Source organism: Ambystoma mexicanum, chromosome 5q (genome assembly GCF_040938575.1).
Source record: "Ambystoma mexicanum isolate Mex_15411 chromosome 5q, UKY_AmexF1_1, whole genome shotgun sequence".
NCBI classification, from domain to species: Eukaryota; Metazoa; Chordata; class Amphibia; order Caudata; family Ambystomatidae; genus Ambystoma; species Ambystoma mexicanum.
The window spans coordinates 399,462,922-399,488,068 of record NC_090933.1 but is presented as its reverse complement, the minus strand read 5'-3'; the positions used below and the strand labels follow the sequence as shown (position 1 = coordinate 399,488,068).

General features: G+C 51.7%; 1 protein-coding gene across 1 annotated transcript in view; it reads left to right on the top strand.

Annotated features, from left to right (window-relative positions):
- Positions 1-25,147, top strand: part of ESCO1 (establishment of sister chromatid cohesion N-acetyltransferase 1) — a 644,577-nt gene that overhangs the window by 296,658 nt on the left and 322,772 nt on the right. Inside the window, exon 5 of the mRNA XM_069620888.1 lies at positions 10,264-10,387. Within this exon, the coding sequence (XP_069476989.1) occupies positions 10,264-10,387 (124 nt within the window). The remainder of the gene's footprint in view (positions 1-10,263; positions 10,388-25,147) is intronic.

The window sequence follows — 25,147 nt, the reverse complement described above, 5'->3', positions numbered from 1 at the left end:
CTGCAGAGCCGGTTCCCGATCACGGAAGTGAAAGGGAACTGGCGCTGCAGGGACACAGCCTCTGAAAAGGTAAGTAGGGTTTGGGTATGTTGGGGGTGGGGGTGAGTGGTGGGTGTGGGTCAGTTGGGGTTTCAATGCGTGTTTGCATGGGAAATGTGTGAACCTTTTGAGGTTTGCACATTTCTCATGCAAGCTTTTCTGTCGTGGACTTTTCTGCGATGGAAAAATCACGCAGATCACCTGGCAGTGTGCACAGAGCTGCCATGGCTGTGGCGGTGCCCCGTATGGGCCGTGTGTGGTGGGGTGGCTCAAACCAGGTAACCCGGCCGTGTCCCTCTTGTGCCCACTTCGTGGCTAGCGAGGGGGGCCCTGTTTAGAAGTCCTCCTGTGCCTCTCATGCCCGGTGGCCACGAGTTGAAGAGTGAAGAAGTCCATTCCGGAGAAGAGAAGTTCCTGACTGTCCCATAAGGCAGACTGGGTGAGGAGTTGGGAAAGGTAAAGTCCCGGTTTGCCCTGTCGTGCCAGCCTGGAGCAGAAAAACCAGGAGCTGCCACGGCACAGCAGCCCGGTTATAACTGGGATGCCGCTGCGAGGCCAGAGGCGTTGCAGCACTAAACATGGTGGCATTCCCATGGTAACGGGTACGGCCCAGAGAAAATGTTTTGCCGTGGGCCCCCCATCCCCTAGGGCACAGGGTCGCCCAGAAGATTTGAAAAAAGCCATGACAGTGATGTCTGGCATCCCCAGACCACAGCAGTGAAGTTGGGCGAGCCCCCTCTCAGACAGGGGAACCCCAAGAACATTTTGAGGTGCAGATCAAGTGCAATGTGTTGCATGGCTCCACATGGGGGACAGGGCCACCTGGAAGAAAGAACAGTGAGGCCAGGCACCAACATCAATGTCCAACATCAGGCATGTCGTCACCCAGCCCCATCAAGAACACACCAGTGAAGGTACTGTAAATGGGTGCCTGACTGCAGCAGTCGCCCCCTGTTTTGACATAACGTACTGTTTTATATGTCTTGTTTGTCATTTATATATTCATGTTTATATGTAGTGCAAGTATGTATTTAGGATTATATATGCAATAGGAATGTTATGAAGGGGTATTATTGTGTGGGGAAAGGTATTTAGGGAAATGGTAAGTAAGCAATGTTATGTAATTATGTGTCGCATGTATAGTATGAGATGGGATTAGAGGGGGTAAGTAACCTGGCGTGAGGTAGCGGAAGAAAATGACAGCCTGCCTGAGGCAGCCTTGGGTATGAGAACTCCCACAGAGGCCATCCTCTGGCCTCACATCAGTGGGTGGTACCAGGTATTAGGGAGGGCATTGGTTCCACCCCATGACCCAGTTGCATCAGTTCCAGACATTACAAGACCGTGCCCCGGTCACAAGACCCTTTGTGCCCCCTGTCCCCCTCGGAAGAATCCCCGCTTAGTGTCGGGTTCAGTTTCATATCAGTTCTAGTGATGTTGTTGTTCGGCACTCATGGCTGCTATTGAAGTGACCGGTTGTTCGCAACAGTTTGTATTGGAGGTGAAGACTGCGAGCTCGAGTCGTCATCAGCGTTTAACAGGTATGCAATATAGAGGCCCCAGATATCGGGGGTGTCATGCGTGGAGGGGTAAAGTTCGTAGGTAGTTTGTTTCGGTGTCTTGACAGTATGTGACATCTTGGAGCCATTGCTTTAGTGTTGGTGGCGGTCCTCTGCCCCAGTTGCAAGCTATTCGTCTGCATGCCAGGACCAAAAGTAGGTTCGCCAGTTTTCTGGTATGTTCTGGTAGTTGGTTGGTTAGGCCTAACATGGTCAGTGTTGGGTCAGGTTCTAGTTGCACTCCAATTATAGCTGAGATTTTCTCTAGGACTGCTGTCCAGAACGCTCCTATTTCGGGGCACGACCATGCCAGGTGGACAAAGTCGGCTTCCGGGTGCCCACAGCGAGAGCAGGAGGCGGATATTGACGTCCTCTGGGCGTGAAGTCTTGCTGGAGTGTGGTAGACCTGATGGACAAAGTTGAAGTGAATTTGTTTGTATCTTGTGTTTGTTGCCACTTTTTTGTGAGTCGTAGTATGTATGACCAGTCTTCGTCGAGTATCGTAGTGGTCAGAGCTCTTTCCCACCTTGTTCGGGCTTTTAAGCAGCAGGTGAGTTTTCCTGTTAGCAAGGCCTTGTAGATATTTGACACCAGACGGCCATCACCTTGGGCTTGAATCACTCCGTGGAGCAGTGGCCAGGTCGGTGGTTGGAGCGGGAACGTGGCAACGCTGGACTGCATGGCGTGTCGGGTTCGGTGGTACATGAAAACGTTGAGGGCGTTGTTTCCACCTGTGTCTCGAGCTTCCTGAATCGAGAGGAACGAACCGTTCGGAAACAGGTCGCCCAGTGAATGGATGGTCCAGAGCTGGAAGACCTTTTCAGATGTTATGGATATCCCTGGAATACTTCTCACCGGAAGGAAGGGGGAATATCTGGTTTGGACTCCGTTCCTTTTGGCAATTTATTTATTTTTTTTTTCTTTTTCTCCAAATCGTGTGTGTCGTGACCATTGTGTTCATCGGTGTTGAGGGTGCCGGTGGTTCGTTGAGTATGACTGCGCGGAGAAGATAGGGTGTTGCTAGAGCTCTTTCGATTTGCACATGTGGCCGGATGAAGTGCTTTGCATACCAATGGCTCAGGAACTGTGCTTGTGCTGCCCAGTAGTAACTTTCTATATCGGGTAAAGCCAGTCCGCCTTACGTTATGGGCAGGATCATAGTGCTGTGTGCTATTCGGGCAACCTTGCCAGCCCAGATAAGGTCAAGAAGGATGGATTTGATTTGCCGTAAGAATTTTTGCGTGAGTAGTAGGGGGATATTTGTAAAGAGATAGAGTAGTTTAGGGAGTATCACCATTTTCGCTAGGGACACCCTGCCCCAAAGTGTGAGGGGAAGTGTTTTCCATCTGTTCACTTTCGTTTGGATAGTGTCAAGTGTCTTCTCGTAGTTGTCTTGCATGATGTCGGTGCTGGTTCTGGACATGAGGATCCCCAAATATCGGACCTTCGAGTGTTGCCAGTGGAAGCCAAAGTCATCCTGAAATTCTTTGGTTGATTCAGTGAGAGGGAAAATTATAGATTTTGCATTATTGATTTTTAGTCCTGAGAAGTTGCCAAATTTAAGGACGGCTCGCATCACCGGATTCAGGTTGTCATACGGGTCGCGAAGGAAGAGTGCTATGTCGTCGGCGTAGAGTGAAACCACCATTTTGTGTGGGCCGAGGGTGAGACCTCTGTGCAGATGATAAAGCCTTAGGTCGGACGCAAGGGGTTCCAAGACCAGGGCGAAGAGCAATGCTGACAGTGGGCAGCCCTGTCTGGTCCCTCTGCGTAAAAGGATTTCGGAGGAGCATTTGTTTCCGAGTTTGATTTTAGATGTCGGGTATTTGTAGAGAAGGCCTATCATTTGGATGAATCATTTGCCGAGGCCCATCCGTTCTAATATTGCAAATAGGAAGGGCCATTCCACAGAATCGAACGCCTTCTCGGCGTCGAGGTACTGCTACTGCTTGGTTTTCTGGGTTGAGGGCCTCCATCGCTCCAAACATTCTTCTGAGGCCGAATGATGTATTTCTGCCTGGAACGAAACCTGCTTGATCCGCCAGAACCATTGCAGGCATGAGTGGCATCAACCTCCTGGTCAGGATCTTTGCAAAAATGTTGTTATCCAGATTAATTAGTGATATGGGCCTGTAGGAGGCGCAATCGTCTTTGGGTTTACCTGTTCTGTGTAGGAGAATATTCGCCGTGTAAAGAGTTGGTGGAAGTTGGTCATTGGTTATGGCTTCATCGAAGACTTGGAGCAGGAGCGGGGCAAGAATGTCTGCGAAGAATTTATAAAATTCACCTGTTAGGCCGTCTGGTCCTGGGGCTTTGGTGCTCGGTAATTCTTTAATGACTTCTAGGATCTCCGCTGAGGTGATGGGTGCGTTCAACGGCTCGCGTAGCTCGGCGCTCGTCCAATATAGTTCGGTTGTATTTAGGTATTCTGTTATTTCGGCGGGCTCCCTGGAATAATTGGAGTTATATACGTTTTGGTAAAATTTGTGGAATGTTTCCAGTATGTCGTCTTCAGAGTATACAAGGGTTCCTGACATGTCCCGCACTGCTTTGACTGTCGTGGGTTTTCGTTCCACAGTGAATAGTCTTGCGAGTAACGCCCCGGGTCGTTGCCCCTCGCCATACTGGCGGATTTTGTGGTGGCTTGCTAGGAATTTGGCTTCTCTATCTGCTAGTGATCTGAAGGATTCCAATTCTGCCTTGAGAGCGGCCAGCGAGCCGGGAGTATTTGTAACTGTAGCTGATTGCTCAAGTATTTTGAGGCGATTTTCGCATGTGTTTAGCTCTTCCCTTAACCTCTTTAGGATTCTGTTTTCTTTTGCTAGGCACACTCCTGATAAAACATTTCAGTGTCTCCCAGAGTGTTCCCGGCGAAGCTACCGTGCCTTGGTTCGTCTCAAGAAATGCGCTCAGTTCGGAACGTAGTTCTTGGGCAAAGAGTTGATCTTGGAGGGCTCTGGGCTTGAATCTCCATTGGGCCCTGGTGAAGTCGCTCTGAGATGTCTTGCACACTAAGGTGACCGCTGAGTGTCGCAGTGTTTGCTTCTCCATATGTCGATGAGATTGTGTGCTTTGCATATCTCGGATATTTGCATACTCGCCTTGGAGCGAGGAGCGGTTGTTTTGTGTGTTTTGTCTGTACGAGGATCGAGCGAGGGTGTTCGGATCCCCACCCCATATTATTGTGGCTTCCCTGTTTGATGCGATGTGGGTCTGGGCCCAGTCGAAATTGTTGGAACCGTCGATGTTGGGGCCGTAGGAGTTGATCATGATTATTTCTTCCCCGTCTATGGTTCCTTGAACGAGCAGTGTTCTCCCTTCGGAGTCGCTCTGGGTCCAAATTAGTCTGAAGTTTGTTGATTTGCTGATGAATATGGTGACTCCTCTTGCGTATGATGAAAACGAGGCGAAGTATCTGTGGCATCCCCACGTTTTCGCCCAGTGGTTTTCTGAGTTTGGTCGTAGATGCTTCTCTTGTATGAGAGCCACATCAACGTTATGGCGTCGGAGGTAGTGTAGTAGCTTCCTGGTTTTGGAGGGCTGGTTGCCTCCTTTAATGTTCCATGTAGCTAGTTTGAATTTTGCTTAGAGTTGCTGCGTTGTTTCTGCTGCTCTGTCACTGTTTGGTGGTTTTGAGTGCTTAAGGCTGCTTCTTTGGAGTGCATGTTGATCCAACAAGGATATTTGTGAGTCCAGGGTGGGGACATTGTTCTCGGTCGGGTTCGGGTGGGGCTGGATTTGGCCCCAGTCGGTGCACGTCTAAAACTCTTGGCTTGTTTCTTCTGAGGACACTTTCCCCAACTTGTTTTTCATCCCCCCTTTTTCCCTCCCCGTCTGGCAACCCCCAACCCGCCCGAATGTGACCCTCCCCCAAATAACATTGTGAACAGTGCTGTGCACGGGGCGCTGGTGCCCTCCAAGAACACCTATCCCGAGGTGTGTATAACTGACTTTTGCTCATTTCCCGATGAATGTGGGGTGCTTTTCAGGGCGGATCGCCCCCATTCCTCACTCTCCCTCGTGGTCTAGGCATTTCACGTAATGGGCGACATCCGATATTATCGAGAAAGAGGTTGGCTTCTTCTGGTGACGTGAAGAATTGCGTTTTTTCAGCATGGAGGATGCGTAATTTAGCTGGGAAAAGCATTGAATATTGAATTTGCTCCTCTCGGAGGCGGCGTTTAACTCCACCAAAGGCTCTTTCGGACGCTTGCACCGCTGGTGAAAAGTCGGGGAATATTTGGATTTTGTCGCCATTGAATTGAATGTCGCCTTTGTCCCTGGCCAACCTGAGTATTAGATCGCGGTCACTGAAATTCAGCAGTTTGGCGATTATGGGGCGAGGTGCCGATCCTGGAATTGGGCGGTTGGTTGGGATCCTATGAGCTCTTTCAACCATGAATAGTGGCGAGAAGGTGGTTGTTCCAAAAATTTCTTTGCACAGTCGTTCCACAAAGTCTTCCATTTTTGCAGGATTTTGTTGCGCTCTGAACCCCACCAGTCTAATGTTGTTGCGGCGGCTGCGCCCTTCCAAGTCTTCGTTTTTGGCGACAATTTCTTTTACTTGGCGTTCCAATGATGACACTTTGGAGGACCGGGACGTGGAGTTGTCTTCCAGATCGGAGACCCTTTGTTCAATGGTGTCAAGCCTCTCGCCTTGTTTATCAAGGCGGTGTTGTATTAAGTCGACTTTGGATGATAGGGTGTCAATTCTGGCATCGAGGTTGCCTATGCCTGTTTTGAGATCGAGCAGTATTTCTCGTATGTCGAGAGATTGGGGGGCATTGACTCGTATTCCTGTTCCATGCTTGGTGATGGCGCTATCTCTCGATTCGACTGCTTGGGAGTTTTAGCTATGGCGCCGGTTTCAAACATCAATTTTCGCTGCGATTTGTCCGTTTTGCCCATGCTGGTATGGATTCCCGACTTTGTTGGGTGTAGCGGCGAAGGGCCCGCTTGTCTGGCTTGGGTGACAGTTGTGTGGCGCTGTGGTCGACGTGTCCCGATGTCGGGTTGCAGAATAACAGCAGAGGCCCTCCACGAGGTCGCCGCTGCCAAGGAGTTGTCGCAGTGCGGTGTGGGCCCCAGCGAACAGTTTTCCCGCTATGTTCTTTGGTCACTTGACCGAGCTCGGGTCCTCTGCCGGCAGGGCGCCTCGGAGATGGCGGGGCCCGGGCTGTGTAGATTTGGAAGGCTGGAGAGTTCGTGAGTTTTAAAGCACTTCCACGGCCGGGCCCGGAAGGCCTGGGTGGGGCAGCTGCGCGGGCCTCCTGCTGGAGATGGGCCTGTGGTTGGGGCCGTTAGTGTTCAAGGAGTTGGAAGCCTGTGGAACGCCTCTCCCACGGGATCGGGCAGCCGTGCGGGGATCTGTGGGCCGGGGAAGAGACTCAGGGGGGGGGCGGGGATGGGGGCGTCTCTCCTACCTGGTGCCGTTGGTGTGTTCAGATACGTTCCCTCTCTCTCCGGCTGGGACTGGAGGGCTCTGTAGGTTGGATGCCAGCGTCAGCACCCCGACCGACCGGAAGGCCGATGGCGCAGGTGGGCCGGGTGGGATCTCAGCCGCCCTGCTGTTCTCGTGCCGTGGATTTCGCCGCTCACCCCGCCTGGCAGTCCGTTCCTTGATTGAATCCGGGGGTGGTCGCTCGGGTGAGGGTGCCGCTGGAGGGTCGGACACCCATGCCGCCGCTGCGTTGACCAGAATAATGGCGGATGGCGATGAAGTTGGTATCTGCCAGCCGTTAGAGACTAGAGGGGTTAGAGGGGTATGTTATCGAGGCGGATGGGGGGGATTCGGGGGAGAATAAAGCTATTTTATCAGGATCTTTCTCGCGATCAGTGCAGTGCTCTCTAGCGCCCTCAAGCAGATCCCCTCTTAAGAAAAACTCATGCCTAACACAAGATAAGTATTGTTTAGAAATAAAGAGAGGGTCGCCTTTGGAATCCCTATAGAATCCACATTGGTGCCTGTATCCAGCTGAAAAAGGTAAGAACTTGAGATTTAGCCGATCTCCTGTTAACCATTTTATTACAGGTGCGGCGCTGGGGGTGGTGGTTCACATCAGGGCTGACCAGGGTCGGGTAAGGGAGGTGTACACCCTTGCCTGGACCAGGGCCAGAAATCTGCGGATGCATTTGTTTTCAGGAAAAGACTTGGTAAATTGCTGGTTTGAGGAGTGTTTCTCCGGTTTAGTCTTCCTCCATTCCCTGGGACTCGTATCAAGGTATTACCAAGTTAAGAGACCGGACAATAGTTTAATCAGGATTATTTGGGCTTGGGGTAGGAGACATGGCCTGAATTGTAATGTTGCATACAATTTTTAACATTCTGGCAGCCAAACAAGCAATGGGTGGTACCGCATCATTTAACCATTGCAGGCTTAATGTGCTTTCTCTCTGGTGTGGATTCAGAATTCGATCCCAGACGCAATTCATACAATTGGTCATATTTCTTATTGGAAACCTAGCCTTAGCTCTCGCTGGCAAACCATGACCACACATGGCTGGCTACATATACCAGATTTAGACATTAGAACAATATTTTGCCAGTTACATTTCCACTGTATATCAGGCTGTACCACACTGTAATTATGCTAAGGCTGGGACAAACCAGTAGAGTGTACACAGCTAGCCGAGTTGTGACAATAGTTTCCGATAACTAATTGGCTGTTATTCAATTGTCTTGGTTTCTGAGCCGTTTGCCTCTTGTGCAAAGGGATCTTATCTTGATGTGCTTGATTGTATTTAAAGTAGGTATGTTTTCCTTACTTTCAATTTCCAAGAATAGGATTTTTAAACTGCATGAGGAAGCCTAGTCATGGCTTTGGGGGGGGGGGGGGGATGAGGGTGCAGGGGGGGACTGAGAGGTTGGCATCATTTTTAAAAAAAAACATTTTTTTGCATCCATTGCACATGCTAAAGAGTGATTTCTCAAACAGCACACATGATGTGTGTGTGTGTGTGTTTTTGTGTGTGTGTGTTTTTGTGTGTGTTTGTGTGTTTTTGTGTGTGTGTGTGTGTGTGTGTTTTTGTGTGTGTTTTTTCAGTCGACTGCTATAAGGCTGTCTTTAACCAGGATGAGTTTGTCTGACTAAAATAAAATAGCACAAAGGTTTATTTGACTCTTTTACCCCACAAATAGTTTGATCACTTATTCTAAATTCAGTTAGGAAAAGGAGTCCTGCAGCCATTCAAGTAGCCTGGCAGCCGACTGAAGACCCGTGGATGACTCCTGAAGAGGCCTGGCAACCTTTCCTGCAACTGTCCCCCAATGAAACCCTGCTGGACCACCTGATCTGTAAGGCCCTCGTCGGTGCTTCGACCCTTTGACTGGTGGGACCAACCAGTCTCGACATCTTCTCGCAGCTTTTAGCCTTCGGAAGTGTCCATGGACCACCCGGTGGACTGACCAGCTCTGAATTGGGCCACTGCGCCAGATGCGTCGTCATTTCAATGTTTTCACCTGGAACTTTAGTTGTCACCAGCTCGTGCTACAAGTCGCTTTCCTGCCAAGTTCCGGCTTCCCAGCATCAAGGAATCCTGCCCTGGAAGACCTTCTTTGTTTGTGGCTAGAGATACAACTGCTGCCACCCATGTGCGGTGACTGTCGCTTGAACCTGCTCCCCTCCATCTGGTAAAGTGTCCTGGAGAGGCATGCACCGGTGCCTACTGCCTTTCTTCGTTGACAAGGACTCCTGGACTCGATTGGAATTTTCCTTGCACCTGCAGCTCCTGGACATCTTCTACTGGATCCAATGGCGGAAATACCTACCTCCAGCGACTCCAAGTTGGCCTGCCATGTCATCTAGTAAAATGGGAGTAATGGTGGTGTGTAATCGCAATAGTTGCAGCCAGCCCTCTATCCCTTATAATGCACTTTCGAATAAACTTTTGTTTATTCCATTCTCTCGCTTTTTCAACATTTATTTTAAAAGCTGTTCTAAAAGATAGAAAAAGTACTTTACTTAACTGTGAAAGCCGTGAGAAGTCTTCTGGAACCTTTTCATCACCACTGAAACATTTTCTAACTTTATCCCCTCTTCTAAAGGATCTTTGTGACTTGTGGCCACAAGGCCCCATTCAACTTGGGGATTGGACTCAAAAGGTTAGGGGTGCTATTCCTGTGTACTGGTTTTCCTATTGCATAACAACTTGGCTTCCTTTCTGGTGTTCAAGTAATTTGTATGCATTTCGATAAACAAAGGTGACTGTTTATATGTTTAATATTTAAAGTTTTGTGTAATATTAACTGCTTGATCCATTTTCCTAGTGTTTTTGGGCCTATCATAAATAGTCTTTTTTTACTTGCCTGTCTGTGCAGAATAATTGCTTAGTTCACTGTGTGGACTCATTGTGGACCCCTGACCCCACTCGCCTCTCCTGAGACTAAGCCTCAACCACTCTCCACGTTTAACTTGATTGGGTTTGACTAACTAGAGTTCCCCTGTTCACTATAACTAGTGTGGTCTCCTGAAATCTGTCTTTAAGGCCAGGTTTGAGAAATCCATCTTAACACTTGACATTTATGTTTTCTATTTGTTTAGTTAGAATCAAGGTTTTAGTACTCCAGCATGTAACCATATGCAGCAAAAAACAAAATCTACTAACAGTTAATGAATATGCAGTATCGTGAACAATAAAAACATGCACCTTCTCTTTGTATTGGAAGGGTGACCTCGAGCAATCAGTCTTCACTGCCAAATGCCAGCGTTTCGCCTTCTGAGGAGAATCTTCAAAAGCAAATTAAGAAACTGAAGGAAGCTTCGAAAGATGGCGATAGCCAGCTTATCATAGTAAGTGTGTCTAAGTCTGGGTAGGTAAAAAGAGATATTTTGTGCTGGGCGAGGAAACCACGCTTTTAGGTCTCTGGTGCAGCTGGACTTTTTTGACAATTTGTGGAATGCTGAAAGACAGATGCCAAATGAGATGTTCAGCGGTCTGAGGAAATTAGATTAATCCTTGAATCTTTTTTCAGTCTGTTGCATATTTTGATAACTGCCATATTTTCATTGTAAGAGAGACATCCAATTAATTGTTTCCGATTAGCAGAAAACATGGACATGATTGCAGTCTTATTGTTGTGCATGTCTGTGTGTAAGGTGAAATATTTTCATTATACCCTGTGAGCTGCTGCAGAATTGGCATTGGTCTCATGCATCTGTTGTTTTATCTCAATTAGCAAAGTATAGTGTGATACAGACTGCGATCTTCTCCCTCTCTCATATCTGTCTGTCTGTCCGCCATCCAGGAGTGTGTGCCCCCATTGATCTCTGCCTTAATGCCAGCAAGACCAGGATTCTCCTCTTCGACACACCCACGCCCTCCTTTCCTGTCACTCTCTGGCTGGCCTCTCTTGTCCCTCTCCCTGCTCCCACCTGTGAGGCTAAAAACCTCAGGGTCGTCTTCGACTCAACACTCTCCTTCTCTCCTCATCTCTGAGGTCTCTAAGAAGTCACACTACCAGCAGCACCTCCTCAGAGGTATTCTTCCTTTCCTTTCCTTCCCCCAGAAGCTCACTGTCTCCATAGCTCTGATTCTCTCTAGGCTGGACTATTGCAACAGCCTCTTACTAAATCTGCCTGCTTCTACTCTCCACCCTCTGCAACTCATCCAGAACCGGACTGCAAGACTTGTCCTTGGCCTCAAGCCCAGGGATCGGATCTCGCCAGGACTGAAATCTCTGCACTGGCTCCCAGTGGCTGCGAGGATTAAGTTCAAAACCCTCTGCATTGTCCACAAGGCCTTCTGGGGCCTCAATACCTTCAACTCTCTTTTCCTAAATATCTTCCTTCTCAAGCTCTTTGCTCATCCCCCTCCAAATCCCTCAGGGTCGGTCGGTTCTCCAAGCAACGACTTGGTGGTAGATCACTTTCTTAGGCCGGGGCCTCCCTCTGGAACAGCCTCCCTGCCCCCCTGTAACTTGAGGAGAACCATCTCCGGTTCCGGAAGCACCTCTTTGCTTCTGCTTTCTCTCCTCCTCTCCCCTGCTGATTTCCTGGCTGATACTGAAACTGCACTGGTTTACCTGGCCACCCTCTGATCCCGGGCCCAGGTCCCCTTCTCCGCCATTCGCACAACTGCACTGCCCTCCTGGCAACCCCCGCACTTGGGGTCTGTTTTCTGCATCCCTACAGTCCCACCACCAGCACTTGATGCCTGCTCTTACCCTTTACCCTTGCACTTGCCACCTGCTGGCTGTACTTTTCTATTATTTATTCTATTATCCCATGTACAGCACTGCCCCCCCCCTGCACTTTCCCCTTCCCATGCACTTGTTTGATCTGAATGACACCTGGCCTTGTAGGATCGTTGTCCGTCTTCCCTCTGTCCCCCCTCCCTTGCCTCGACTCACCTTGAAACACTTGTGTATTGGCGCATTATAAATGCCGCCATATATCAGACCTAAACAAAGCCAGCAGCACTTCTGTTGGTTATACATGCCTGTGGGCGGCATAGACTACACAAGTCCAGTTTTCTGCTAGCTACGTAAGGGACAGAATCCACATTGGCAATTATGCTGGTGACCAATGTGAAGGGTTCCTAATGGCTGCACAGTATGGAAGCATCACTACTGTAGGTGCCAATACTTTGAAAGGCAATCTCCATGAGTTGATATACTCACAGATTCGAGGCTCTTCCTTTGGGCTTGGCTCGCCAATATAATGAAGAGTGAAAGATCTGCACTATGAACATGGATGCAAAACAAATGGTTTGAATTTAAGTGTGCATTATTTGTATATTTGTTTTGACCATGCTGGAAACGACAAGATATTACCCTTTAGTATGTCTGCAAGTTCAGCCTTACTATTTTTGTTCTGTTAATTGGAACAGTCTGGAATCTTTTTGGCCACAATGGGGCCCTTCCTACTTTTCTGCAAGGTAAGGTAGAAGAAGTAATCACCTTTTGCTCAAGAGTTAGCTTCTAGCCAATTCATGTTTGTGTTGTTTTCTTGTATGCTTGCAGATCTATTTTTGTCATCTTCATCTAGGGAAACCCTTTTATTAGGATAAATGTTGTGCACTACATAGATATTATGATGTTTCACTTAAGGGAGGTTTGCACCATTCATATTTGTGTTGGTCTATTCCTCTCCCCTCGTACCTTGTTTGTTGCTCAGAGAGGCAGTTTCACCTCACTGATTAGGCCCAACAAGGCTGAAACACGTGTATGGGGTTGCTGTTGGTACTCTGTTCAGAGAGGAATTGCCATAGCATTTTGGTGCTGGACTGCCCATGTGGGCGGGACAAAGACTTATATGCAAATGGTTATTTCCCATCTGTGAAAGGTACAGTGAGCAAAAAGCGTGTGCTGCAAACTCTCAACTCAGAACAGGTTATCATGCCATGTTCTTTCTGGAGAGGAGCGCCTGCTACCTTTTTTGAAATTGTTTGATAATGCTGGTTGCGTTACACTAGGAGCTTCTGTCTGGCTATTTTATGTCCAGTCATGTTTTGCTGTATTGCATCACAGTAAATTCATGTTCTTTTGTCCAAAGACAACACGTACTTTGAAGCAGATTAAATGGGGGAAATGTAGTACTCAACAAGATACACAAGTAAATATTGATAAGCAGCACTCAGTTCATGGAAAGGGCTATAACGCCCAAAGCAGACCTGGTAACTGCAGCTAAAGGCAAGAATGGTACACAAGACTGCGTTATGTAGATGGACTCACAGAAGAAACCAGCATTACCCAAGAGGAAACCGACCTTATACACCACTTTAACCATACCCATGAAGCTCCTAGCAGGCTTCAGGAACTTACAGGGAGGCCAGACCCATGACGATGCTATGATGAGCCACAGTTCAAAGCCCACCCTCAGTTAAGAGAGACTTTAGTTACTGAAGTCCTTTAGTTCAGTTATGGTCAGGAGTCAACTGCAAGTAAGTGTACTTCTTTATTTATTGTACACACCAACAACCCTGTGCTCCCCCCCCCCCCCTATCATCGCTCTTTCCCCGAACGTCTCTCCGCGCTCCACCATTCTATCGTCCACGCACGTACTCGGCATTAACACATAATATTCTGGAGCAGGGCATGAGAGAGCACATGGATACTACACACCCCCTTCCACCAAATGCAAATAATGAAATAAAACAATAAATCCCTAAACCTAGATGCAGCAAAGCGCAAAATACAACTGGAAATCATTAAACATTTCAGAGAAAAACCACAGGTACCATTCAATGCATGACAGTCTTTGCACCAAACAGGAGGTTTTCTCATCTTCCCTCTCCACAACAGTGTCATCAGAAGCACAGATGGTGTCCTCAGAACCACTGGACATGTTCCTCCCTCTCTCATCCACACCACCCATACTCACTGAACTCACATATGGCACTGCTGGGTCCCACTACTTCACCCACATCTAAAAACCAATCTCTGCCATCGCTCACTTTAGAACTTTCCCATCTCCACTTGCTCACATGGTCCGTGTTGCATATGGCTCCGTCCTGAATCTAATAGCATTGTGAAACCCTTCTCCAGCATGGGGTCTGGCATGGATTCACATGCTCATGAATATTCCCCGTCGTCAGGCTGGGAATCCTCGGTAAAGAAAAATCAGTATCAGTTTCGTTTCTGATCTGTCTTTCGTAGTAGTAGCCAATCACTGATCTCTGCGTCATACTGACCACAGCCAATGACTGCCATCTCCCTAAGCCCCGCCTCTGGCAGCCATCTTCAGATTTTTACCGCACGTTCAAGTGTTGGGAGTCCTTGTGCTTAGCTCTTGAGCTTTTGCTGCGTTTTTGCGCTTTTTCAGGTGAATTTTCACATTTTTCGGTTAATCGAGCCTCAAGCTCCACCATTTCTACTCCCGTTAACGGGTACCCGTTGCGGGATTTTCCTACGCCCCTCAAGGGTGAAGATTTCATCGAATCAACCTTTTGGAGGATTCCAGAAGATTTGCGGCCTACTTCGAGATGGCCCAGGATGCGAGTTCGTCACCCGGACCCAAGCTGTTTCGCAGCTGCCCTGGATGCGGGCTGCTGAATGTGTTTGAGGACGAACATTCGCGATGCCTCTACTGTCTTCATGGGGACAAGACTCATGTAGAGAAGGACTGCCAGTTCTGCAAGAACTTGTCGGAGCGGACCATGAGGGACCGTCGATCCCGTCTCGCCAGCTGGTTGGAGAAGGGCTCAAAGGGTGAGAAGAAGAAGAAAGGGTCCGAGAAGGGCTTCTAAGTCCTGTGCGGGCGCCCCGGCGATGGGGGCCCAACACCAGGCCAAATGCTGCGAGTCCGCTGGCTCCGGGAACGCCGAAAGGTCGGGGTCTTCAGTCACCAGGCAGGGCGCACCTTCCCCGGCACCGTCAACCACGAGCCAGCGCTCCGGTTCGGGGAAGAGGAAGTCCGAGACCCCGGGTAAGCTTCGGGAGAAGCCCCGTCCGATCTCGGTAGAGGGGGAGTGAGGCGTCGCCCCTCCCCCTAAGGAGAAGGCCCGGGACGCACCTAAGGTGGTGAAGGCCTCTACCCAGCAGGCAAAGGCCTCTATCGAGGCGATCGCGGCGACTCTGGCCAAGCAGGCAGAGACCCCGCCAACGGAGACTGCCTCCGGGACTAGAGTTTCCCTGCCGCCAAGGAGGGAATCCTCTTTTCAGCCCATCTTCATGGCCACCATGATGGAAGAAGCGAGGGGGGGGGGGGCACGGTAGCCTCCTCGAGCTCGGAGTCAGCCTCGGAGGGGGAACTGACCGAGGCCGGGAGGAATCTCGAAGTCCAATTCGAGAAGGTTCGATCCCGTAAGGAAGATCCTCGGGAGATAACCGAGGAATACGACGATGGCGAGGAAGAGCAGCCTTCCCTTCCGGCGCAGCCGGATCCTAGGCCTCAGGATAGCTTGGCGGCCATTTTGTCTGCGATCCAGTCCTTATGCTCTGAGATAAGGACGAGATTACCACGGCCCAGGCCGGAGGACCCGCAACCTGGCCCGTCGGGAAGTCCACAGAACAACCGACGGAGGACCCAACCCTCTCCTCCACTCGCCCCCGTAAGGCCTGCAGTTCCCTCCTCATCCTCCCACGAGTCGGGAGATGACGGTGCGGTGGGCTCGACGATGGGTTCTGAGGGCGACGACGACGGAACGCGTCTCCCGTCGCACAGGCCTCTCCGCCCGACGAGATTGGCTCATTCCACGCCATGATCGCCAGGGTGTCCGAATTGTTCCAGCTCTGCCCGGAGGAGCAGAAAAAGGAAGGTTTCCTCTATCAGCGCCAGGAGGCCAAGAGGAAGACTGTCATCGCGGTACCTCTAATCGATGACATCTGGGAGGAGGGCCTGTCGGTACCCAAGAACCCCTCCACGGCACCAGCCAAACGGGACCGGTACGAGAAGAAGTACCGGGTCTCCGAGACCGCTCCCCTGTGCCTCAGGGCCCAGCCAACGCCAGACTCGGTCGTCTCAGCAGCGGCGAAGAAGAAAGCGGCGGGGTCAGGAGCCTCAACGTCGAATTCCCCTCCGGACAGCGAGGGTAGGAAGTTGGACGCCATGGGGCGACGGGTCATTTCGTCGGCGGCGACGACGATCAAAGCGGCCAACGCCCTGGCGATCGTGGCCCATTACGACAGGGAGCTCTGGTTTAAGCTGGCCCCCATATTGGACTTCCTACCGGACGACAAGAGGTCCGAGGCCCTGTAAATACTTCAAGAAGGCGAGGTGGCGTCGGACCACGCCATAACAGTGGCAACCGATATTGCCGATACCGGGTTCCACCAGCTGGGCAACGGAGTTTGCCTATGACGACGGGGTTGGCTCCGGGCGACCGACTTCCGTCAGGACGTCCAGACCAGGGTGTTTGGACATGCCGTGCACGGCAGCAACTTGTTCGGGAAGGCGGTGGACGAATCCCTCCAAGCCATAAAGACGGACACGGAGACAGCCCGCGCCCTAGGAGCCCTTCAGCAACGACGGCCCTTTCGGAGCTCCGGAGGCAGACGGGGGGCCTCCAAGGGATCCAGCGGTGGCTTGTCCTACCGCCAGGCGGCACGCTCCTCGTCTCAGGAGGCCTACAGGGGTCGCGGCAAGCAGGGAGCGCCTCGCCGCCGCCGGCAAGGTGGCCAGGGCGGCAAGGCCACCACCACCAAGCAGGACTGAACCAGCAATGGCCTCGGGCCCCCACCAAAGCACCCCGGTGGGAGTCCGGCTGACGAATTTCGTCGGCGTGTGGAAGTCCATCTCCACCGACCGTTGGGTGTTGGATACCCTGGCAAGAGGACACTCTATCGAATTCCTGAAGAAGTGCCCTCACGTTCCACCTGTGGCCAGGAAGGAAAATCACGTCCCGCAACTGCTGTTGGAAGTACGGGCGATGCTCAGGAAAGGCGCCATCAAGCTTGTCCCGAAGAGGCTCTGGGGCTCCAGGGTGTACTCAAGGTACTTCCTCGTCAGGAAGAAGACGGGCGGCTGGCGCCCCATCCTGGACCTTCGTCGTTTGAACAAATACATCAGGTCACAAAAGTTCAGGATGGTCACCTTCCAGCACGTGCTGGGACAGCTGGAGGAAGGCGACTTTCTATCATCGTTGGACGTGAGGATGCATACTTCCACGTTCCCATCCTCAAAAGTCACCGAAAGTTCCTCTGGTTCGTCGTCCAGGGATGCCACTACCAATTCAGAGCACTGCCGTTCGGATTGAAGTCTGCCCCCATGGTCTTTACCAAGTGCCTAGCACCTGTGGCGGCGCGGCTGCGCCTGAAGGGGATTCACGTCTACCCCTACCTGGACGACTGGCTCATCCGCTCAAGGACGAGGGAACTCGCCGTCGAACACACTGCGAGGACCGTCCAGCTACTCACAGACCTGGGATTCGCCATAAATTACCCAAAGTCCCACCTGGTGCCGTCGCAGGTGGCCCTGTTTCTGGGAGCGAAGCTCGATACAGTGAGGCACCTGGCGGCACCGTCGGAAGAACGGACGACCATTCTGGGCAAAGTGCGGCGCCTGCTAGCCGCGGACGTGGCCAGGGTGAGGTCCATCAAGTCCCTCCTGGGGATGATGTCCTCTTGCATCTACCTAGTGCGCCTCTGCAGACTACGGATGCGCCCTCTTCAAGAATTTCTCGACGCCCGTTGGATGCAGGCGACGGGCACCTTCGAAGACAGGGTCCCCCTCAATGAGGTGTTCCGGCGGGCTATTCAGTGGTGGGGCGTTGGAGCGCACCTCACGGCGGGCAAGGACTTTCAGACACCGGCGTACCAGGAGACGGTGACGACTGACGCCTCCCTGGAAGGTTGGGGCGCCCACACCGGAGATCTCCACGCAAGAGGCCTGTGGCTCCCGGATGAGAGGCTCATGCACATCAACATCCTGGAACTCCGAGCCGTGTTCTGGGCTCTCAAATCGTTCCTCCCGTCGCTCAAGGGCAAGGTGGTGCGGATCTTCACGGACAACACCACGACAATGTTTTACATACGGAAGGAGGGAGGCACCAGATCCCCAGCCCTATCCAAGGAGGCACAGGATCTGTGGCAGTGGGAGGTCGCCCAGGGGATGTTCCTGGTTCCCTTCCACCTGGCAGGAGAAAGACCCCATCGCCTACTCGCTCAGCAGGGAGCTGCGCGCGTGTCACGAGTGGGAACTGCGCCAGGATCAGATGGATCAACTCTTCCGACGATGGGGCAAACCCCAAATCGACCTGTTTGCAACAGCGACGAACTCGAAGTGCCAGAGGTTCGCTAGCAGGTTTCCCCAGCCGAGAAGCATGGGCGATGCGTTCTCATTCCCCTGGGACCGCCTATACCTGTATGCGTTCCCTCCGTTGCCGTTGCTGCTTCGACTCATCAACCAGCTCAAGAGGTCCCGGTGCAGGATGATCCTCGTCGCACCGGCGTGGCTGAGGCAGATCTGGTTCCCGGACCTTCTGGACTTGTCAACGTCCCCTCCCATCAAGCTGTCGGCGGACGCGGATCTTCTCTCCAGAGAAGGAGGCGCCATCTTCCACCACGACCCGGCGTCGCTGAACCTGCAGGCTTGGATCCTGCAGCGCTAGAGTTTGGTGGGTACGATATACCGGCCGACTGCAGAGAGGTTCTAGCAAAGGCCAGGGCGTCCTCGACTCTCAAATGCTACGGTCACAAGTGGAAGAGGTTCTCTATCTGGTGCCGGGCACAGAAGATCAACCCCCTACGGATTACGGCCCCTCAAGTGCTGCCGTACCTGCTATCGCTGGCAAAGGCTGGGCTAGCCCATGCCTCCATTAAGATTCATCTGGCGGCGATCTCCAGATATACCAGAACCACAGGACGGACGTCATTGTGGTCCCATCGACTGCTAAAAGAGTTTATGAAAGGACTGTTCCGGTCGTTCCCGCCGGTGAAGGCCCCGGCGTGGGAACTTAACGTGGTGCTGACCAGGCTCATGGGGCCCCCATTCGAGCCGATACACTCCGCACCGATGAAGTTTGTGTCGTGGAAGACTGCATTCCTGGTGGCCATTACCTCCGCACGACGAGTGGGAGAGATCCAGGCCCTATCCTGCAAAGCACCGTACTTGACTTTCCATGCCTCGAGGGTGGTGCTTAGGACGCACCCCTCCTTTATGCCCAAGGTGCCATCGGACTTCCATCTTAACGAGCCCCTGCTGTTACCTGTTTTCTTCCCGTCTCCTTCGTCGCCGGCCGAGAGGACTTTGCACTCGCTGGATGTGGCTAGAGCGCTGAAGTTCTACGTGGACCGCACAAAGAGTTTTCGGAGGACATCACAGCTATTCGTGAACTTTGGACCTGTGAATCAAGGGAAGGCTCTCTCGAAGTCTTCTATTTCCAGATGGCTCTCCGGCTGCATTTTGCACTGCCACCGGTTGTCTAACCGACCGCTGCCAGGCCGTCCGAGAGCCCATTCGACCAGAGCGATTGCTGCTACTACAGCGTTCCTATCTGGTGTGCCTCTGCTGGACATCTGCAGGGCTGCTACGTGGAGGTCGACGCACACCTTTACGAAATTCTACTGCGTCGATCGGGATTCCAGGGAGGAGTACAGGGTCGTCCAAGCAGTGCTGCGCAACCTGTTTGCTTAAGGTGAGCCTGGTGAGGAGGTAAGAGATGTTTAATGTTGAGTTTTTTGTATTGCTTAATGTTGAGCCTTTTGCCACCCCCCCGTGGTTGTGCATGTGTGTATTGCTGTGTATTCTTATATTCATGAGCATGTGAATCCATGCCAGACCCATGCTGGAGAACAACAGTTACAGGTAAGTAACTTGTTCCTTCCTTTACTGTAGCAGGTTTTGAATACTTGGACTCACCTCCACTTGCCCAACCTACCCTTCTTAATCCTCACCAAATCACCTTGCTTTAAACCCTGTTTTTCCAGTTACAACCATCACGTATCCTAGCATTACTTTTCAATATCTCCCATCTATTTACTCACACCGGATTCAATACACTTTATGGAGACTTCCCAGTATCTCTCGGGACAGATGTCCTGATGCTTCACAACTTCTCATCAATGGCTGCTTCAGCTGACAAATTAGTCCTAATTGCTTGTTCTACAGTCTCAACCAATACTCTGTTACACCTCTACACCATACTTTTGGTCTGCGGATGATAATTGGCTAAGAACTTCCACTCCGTGTCTACAGAGCTAACATATTTTACCATGTCACCACTTCTGAACTGTACCCCATTGTCACTAATCCGTTTAGGATACACTTCCCTCCTGACCACTTGTTCCAAGAACTTTATAACGTCACTCGTGCCAACTTTCCACACTTGTCTATCCTCAACCCATTTGGAGCAGTTGTCTATCATTACAATTAGAAACCTATCTGCTTCCATGCTTATTCTGTCCTGCGCATGACGACCAATTTGAATTTGTGTACTCTTATCTGAGTTTTGGCAGGGCCAATGTTAAGGAGAATTCTCAGAATGTGCCAATTCCTCTGTGCCTTAGAGACCCCCAGCACCTTTGCTGGATTTTGAGGACTTTAATTTTTTACCTGGAGAGAGTGAGACTCTTTTTCCCACTCTCGTATTTTTGCTATGTCTTGAGCACTGTGACCCTTTTGGTTGTGGAGTCTGACAAACTCCATAAGCATCATCTTTTAAATTGTACCACACAGCACCTTCGGTGCAGTGGCACAGGGAAGTCTTTCAGATTTCCCAAAGGTTTAAATACCTTCTCTTGGATAAACCAATGTTTCCAACAGCAGTGAAGTGAAATTGACTTTACTTACATTGTAACTTTCTAGACCCAGCACACACTATCTTACAATAGGGTGCTGGAGGGGTTACTTAGTACTCCTTTGTCTAGCTTCTAACGTAACATTTTTATGTTACCCTTTCATCGATGAATGGCTGGTGGAAGTGGTTTACTTTTAACTACTGTGGTGTGCTTTTACTGCGGGCTGCGTTCGCAGCTGCAGTGAAGCACCCAAGGGTGCCATTTTTGTCAAAACTGCCTGGTCTTAATTTTTCGTCATTTCTTTGATGGAAAGGTCATTCTTGCGATTTACTCTGCGCACCAAACCAGGTTTGGTCCCTTTGTTTGTTTTGTCTTTAGCAGGATTTACAAGTGAAGCCTGCCTCTGGCTCCAGTATGTCTGACAGAGGCAGGGAGGGAGGTGCCCGAAACTCCCCGTGCTTAATCCCCTTGGTTCCAGGAATCCACCCAAAGGCGATTGGCCGGCTGGCTGTCCGGCAAGGACAGCCACCCTGCTGTTTGACTGGCAGCTAGGCTAGAATGAATGGGAGAAACCTGCATAAAAGGCAAGGCTTTTTGTCTTGGAAGGCAGAGTCGACCACTGGACGAAGGAATCCGAAGAACTTGGAAGAGACGCCTGCTGCAACTCCTGGACCGTTGTTTTGCCCTGTGAAGCCTTGCTGCTTTGCTGAAGCTCCAAATTTGTCTCTACTAGAGAAGCCCTGAAGCTGGCTGTATCTCCACTGCAGTTGCTGCTGGAACTGAAGAGCCAGGGAGAGAACACCAGAATGTGTGTGTTGCTTTTAATTTGGCCAAGAGTTCCAGGAAGTTCCTCTGGACTCCCAGGAAGCAGGACAGACCGAGCCTGAGTCACCTCAACAGAGTGCTGGACCCTAGATGCAAGGAAAGCCCATCTCAACAGCCAAGAGTCCGCAGTGGTGCTATTTGCTGAGAAGCAAGGAGCTGAAACCGCGAAGCGCCACTGAATAGAAGTTGGTCCTTTTCTGTTGCCGACCATCCCGTTGCAGTGCAGGAGTCCTCCAGACGTCCTCCCTCTTGTCCCCACGACTGAGACCCAGGAACACGGGGTCTGCAGAGCTGCACAGGAACAGAAGCCAGCTGGAACCATTTGTTCTAACCAAAGGTACTGTACAGTCTAAGAGAACTTGCCTCTTGTTGTGTAACTTCACTTGTTCTCAGTGTAAATTTGTCATGGTTGCTTCTGTGGAGTTGCTAACAGCTTCTTTACCTCACAAGCCTAATCAGCTTGTGGCCCTACTGTTAGTCCAGAAACGACTCTATAGTATGTATAGTGTGTATATTATGTTGACCAAAAACCAATCGCATCATGCGACAAACATCGCAAACACAGAATCGTCAATGTAACCAAAGGGCTTCCATTTTGTGAAATATCTCCCATTTGCTTTTTTCTTTTCTATAAAGATGCTTTGTAAAATGTATTCTATGCTTCTAGCTCATACACGGTGCGAAGCCATGGCCTGCATGTTGAAAGACTAACACAGACAGGAATGTCAAACGGTACAGAAATGCATTGTTTTCCTTCCTCACGAAGTCCTTGGAGGCGAGCAGAAACTGCATCTAATCAGCGGCCCAGGTGCCGGCCTGTCTTGCAAACTCTGTAGCAATAGGCAGTTAAAGCATGAATTATATATATTCTTTCTAGCGGTACTCCTTCGTGCAGACTGGTATTTTCTGCCTCAGAACTGTCTGACCCTTGGTTCATGAATAGAAACGCATAGATAACGTGCAAAGGAATGTTTCTCCAGCATGGGGTCTGGCATGGATTCACATGCTCATGAATATTCCCCGTCGTCAGGCTGGGAATCCTCAGTAAATAAAAAATCAGTATCCGTTTCGTTTCTGATCTCTTTCGTAGTAGTAACCAATCACTGATCTCTGCGTCATACTGACCACAGCCAATGACTGCCCTCTACCTAAGCCCCGCCTCTGGCAGCCATCTTCAGATTTTTACCGCACGTTCAAGTGTTGGGATCCTCGTGCTATTGCTCTCGAGCGTTAGTGCTTTTTTCACGTTTTTTCTCAGAAAAATTTCTCTTTTTTCGGTCAAAAGAGCCTCAAGCTCCACCGTTCTTTCATCCGATTAACGGGGACCCGTGTCGGATTCGTCTACGCCCCTCAAGGGTGAAGATTTCGTTGAGCCACGCTTTTGGAGGACTCCAGAAGTTTCTGAGGCCCATCTCGGACATGGCCCAGGAGAAGGGAAGCTCGACGCCCGGAAAGCTGTTCAGGGTCTGCCCTGGATGCCAGCTTCAGAATGTCTTTAAGGAGGACGAACACTCCCTTTGCCTTTACTGCCTACATGAGGACAAGACGCACGTGGAGAAGGACTGTGCGTTTTGCGGCAATATGTCGGAGCGGACCATGAAGGACCGCCATCAACGCCTTGCCAACTGGCTGGAAGGAAAGAGCCCGTCAGGCGAGAAGAAGAAGAAGAAGAAGAAGAAGAAGAAGAAGTCCGAGTGGTCTTCTAAGACCTTTGAGGGCGCCCCGGCGACGGGGGGTCCAACAGAAGGCCAAGCACTGCGAGTCCGCTGGCACCGGGAGCGCCGAAAGGTCGGGCTCTACGGGCGACAGGCAGGGCGCATCCTCCCCGGCGCCATCAACCACGAGCCAACGCTCTGGCTTGGGTAAGAGGAAGGCCGAGCACCCGGCGAAGCTCCTGGAGAGACCCCGGTCGAGCTCGAAGGCCCCATCGGAGGGAGAGCGAGGCGGTGACCTTCCCCCCCCCCAAGGAAAAGGCGGTGAGCGCACCTAAGGTGGTGAAAGCCTTAATCCGGCCAAGGCCTCTATCGAGACAGTCGCGGCGGCCCTGGCTCAGCCTGTGGAGGCTACACCAGTGGTGGCGACCTCGGGGCCCAGAGTCTCCCTGCCACCGCGGAGGGAGTCCTCTTTCATGCCCATCGACAGGACCCCCGTGAAACCTCCGATGGAGAAGAAAAAGGGGGGGCAGGAGGTCGTCGTGGATTCGGCCTCAACCTCTGAGGAGGAGCTGATCGAAGTCTTAAGTCACGGCGTTGGCGTGGAAGAAGACCAGCCCGTCGGGAGGGACCCTGACGTAGGAGACGACGAGAACGTCGAGGGTGCCGACGGGGCTCCTGACCGCCCGTCGGACTCCCCTCAACCAGTGCCGCAAGACAACTCGGCGGCCATTTTGTTGGCTATACAGTCCTTATGCTCGGAGATAAGGACGAGACTGCCGTTGCCACCAACGGAGGAACCGCTCCCGACGGGGGACCCGGAGCCAGGCCCTTCTGGGAGCCCTCCCCCTAAGAGAAGGAGGATTCATCCTCCACCTCCTTTTCAGCCATCGTGCCCTGTTCAGCCCTCCTCCCCGTCCACGACACGTGGGGATGATACGGGGACGGACACGGCCGCGACGGGTACAGACGAGGTTTACGATGAGGATCTCCCGTCATCACCTCCCACCCGGGCTTCCCCGCCCGACGAGATTGGATCGTTTCACTCCATGATCGCCAGGGCATCCGAGCTTTTCCAGCTCTGCCCGGAAGAGAAGAAGGAAGGTTTCCTTTATCAACGGCGCGAGGCCAAGAGGAAGACGGTCCTCGCTGTACCTCTACTAGACGATATTTGGGATGAGGGCCTCGCCCTCCTCAAGAACCCATCCACGACGCTGGCTAGAAGGGATCGGTACGAGAAGAAGTAACGGGTCCCGGACGCGGCCCCTTTGTGCCTTCGGGCACAGCCGACCCCGGACTCGGTCGTCTCCGCAGCGGCCAGGAAGAAAGTGGGGGGGGGGGCGCGGCCTCTACATCAAACTCCCCGCCGGACGGCGAGGGAAAGAAATTAGACACGATGGGATGCAGAGTCATCTCGTCGGCAGCGACAACGATTAAGGCGGCCAACGCCTTGGCTATCGTAGCCCGCTACGACAGCGAGTTGTGGTACAAACTGGCCCCCCTGCTGGACTTCCTACCAGACGACAAGAGGGCGGAAGCCCTAGAGATCTTGCAGGAAGGAGAGGTGGCGTCGGACCACGCCATTACGATTGCGACGGACATCGCTGACACTGGATTTCGCCAGTTGGGCAACGGCGTGTGCCTTAGGCGGCGTGGATGGCTCAAGGCTACTGACTTCCGTCAGGACGTGCAGACCAGAGTCTTGGACATGCCGTTCGACGGAAACAACCTGTTTGGGAAAACAGTGGACGATTCCCTTCAAGCCATCAAGGCGCACACGGAGACGGCCCGGGCTCTTGGGGTTGTCCAGCAACGGCAGCCACCCTTTCGGAGCGGCAGAGGCAAACAGAGTGCCTCCAAAGGTTCCAGCGGCGGATTTTCCACCTACCGTCAAGCGGCCCGTTCGTCGTCACAGGAAGCTTACAGTGGACGAGGCAAGTCAGGCGGACCCCGCCGTC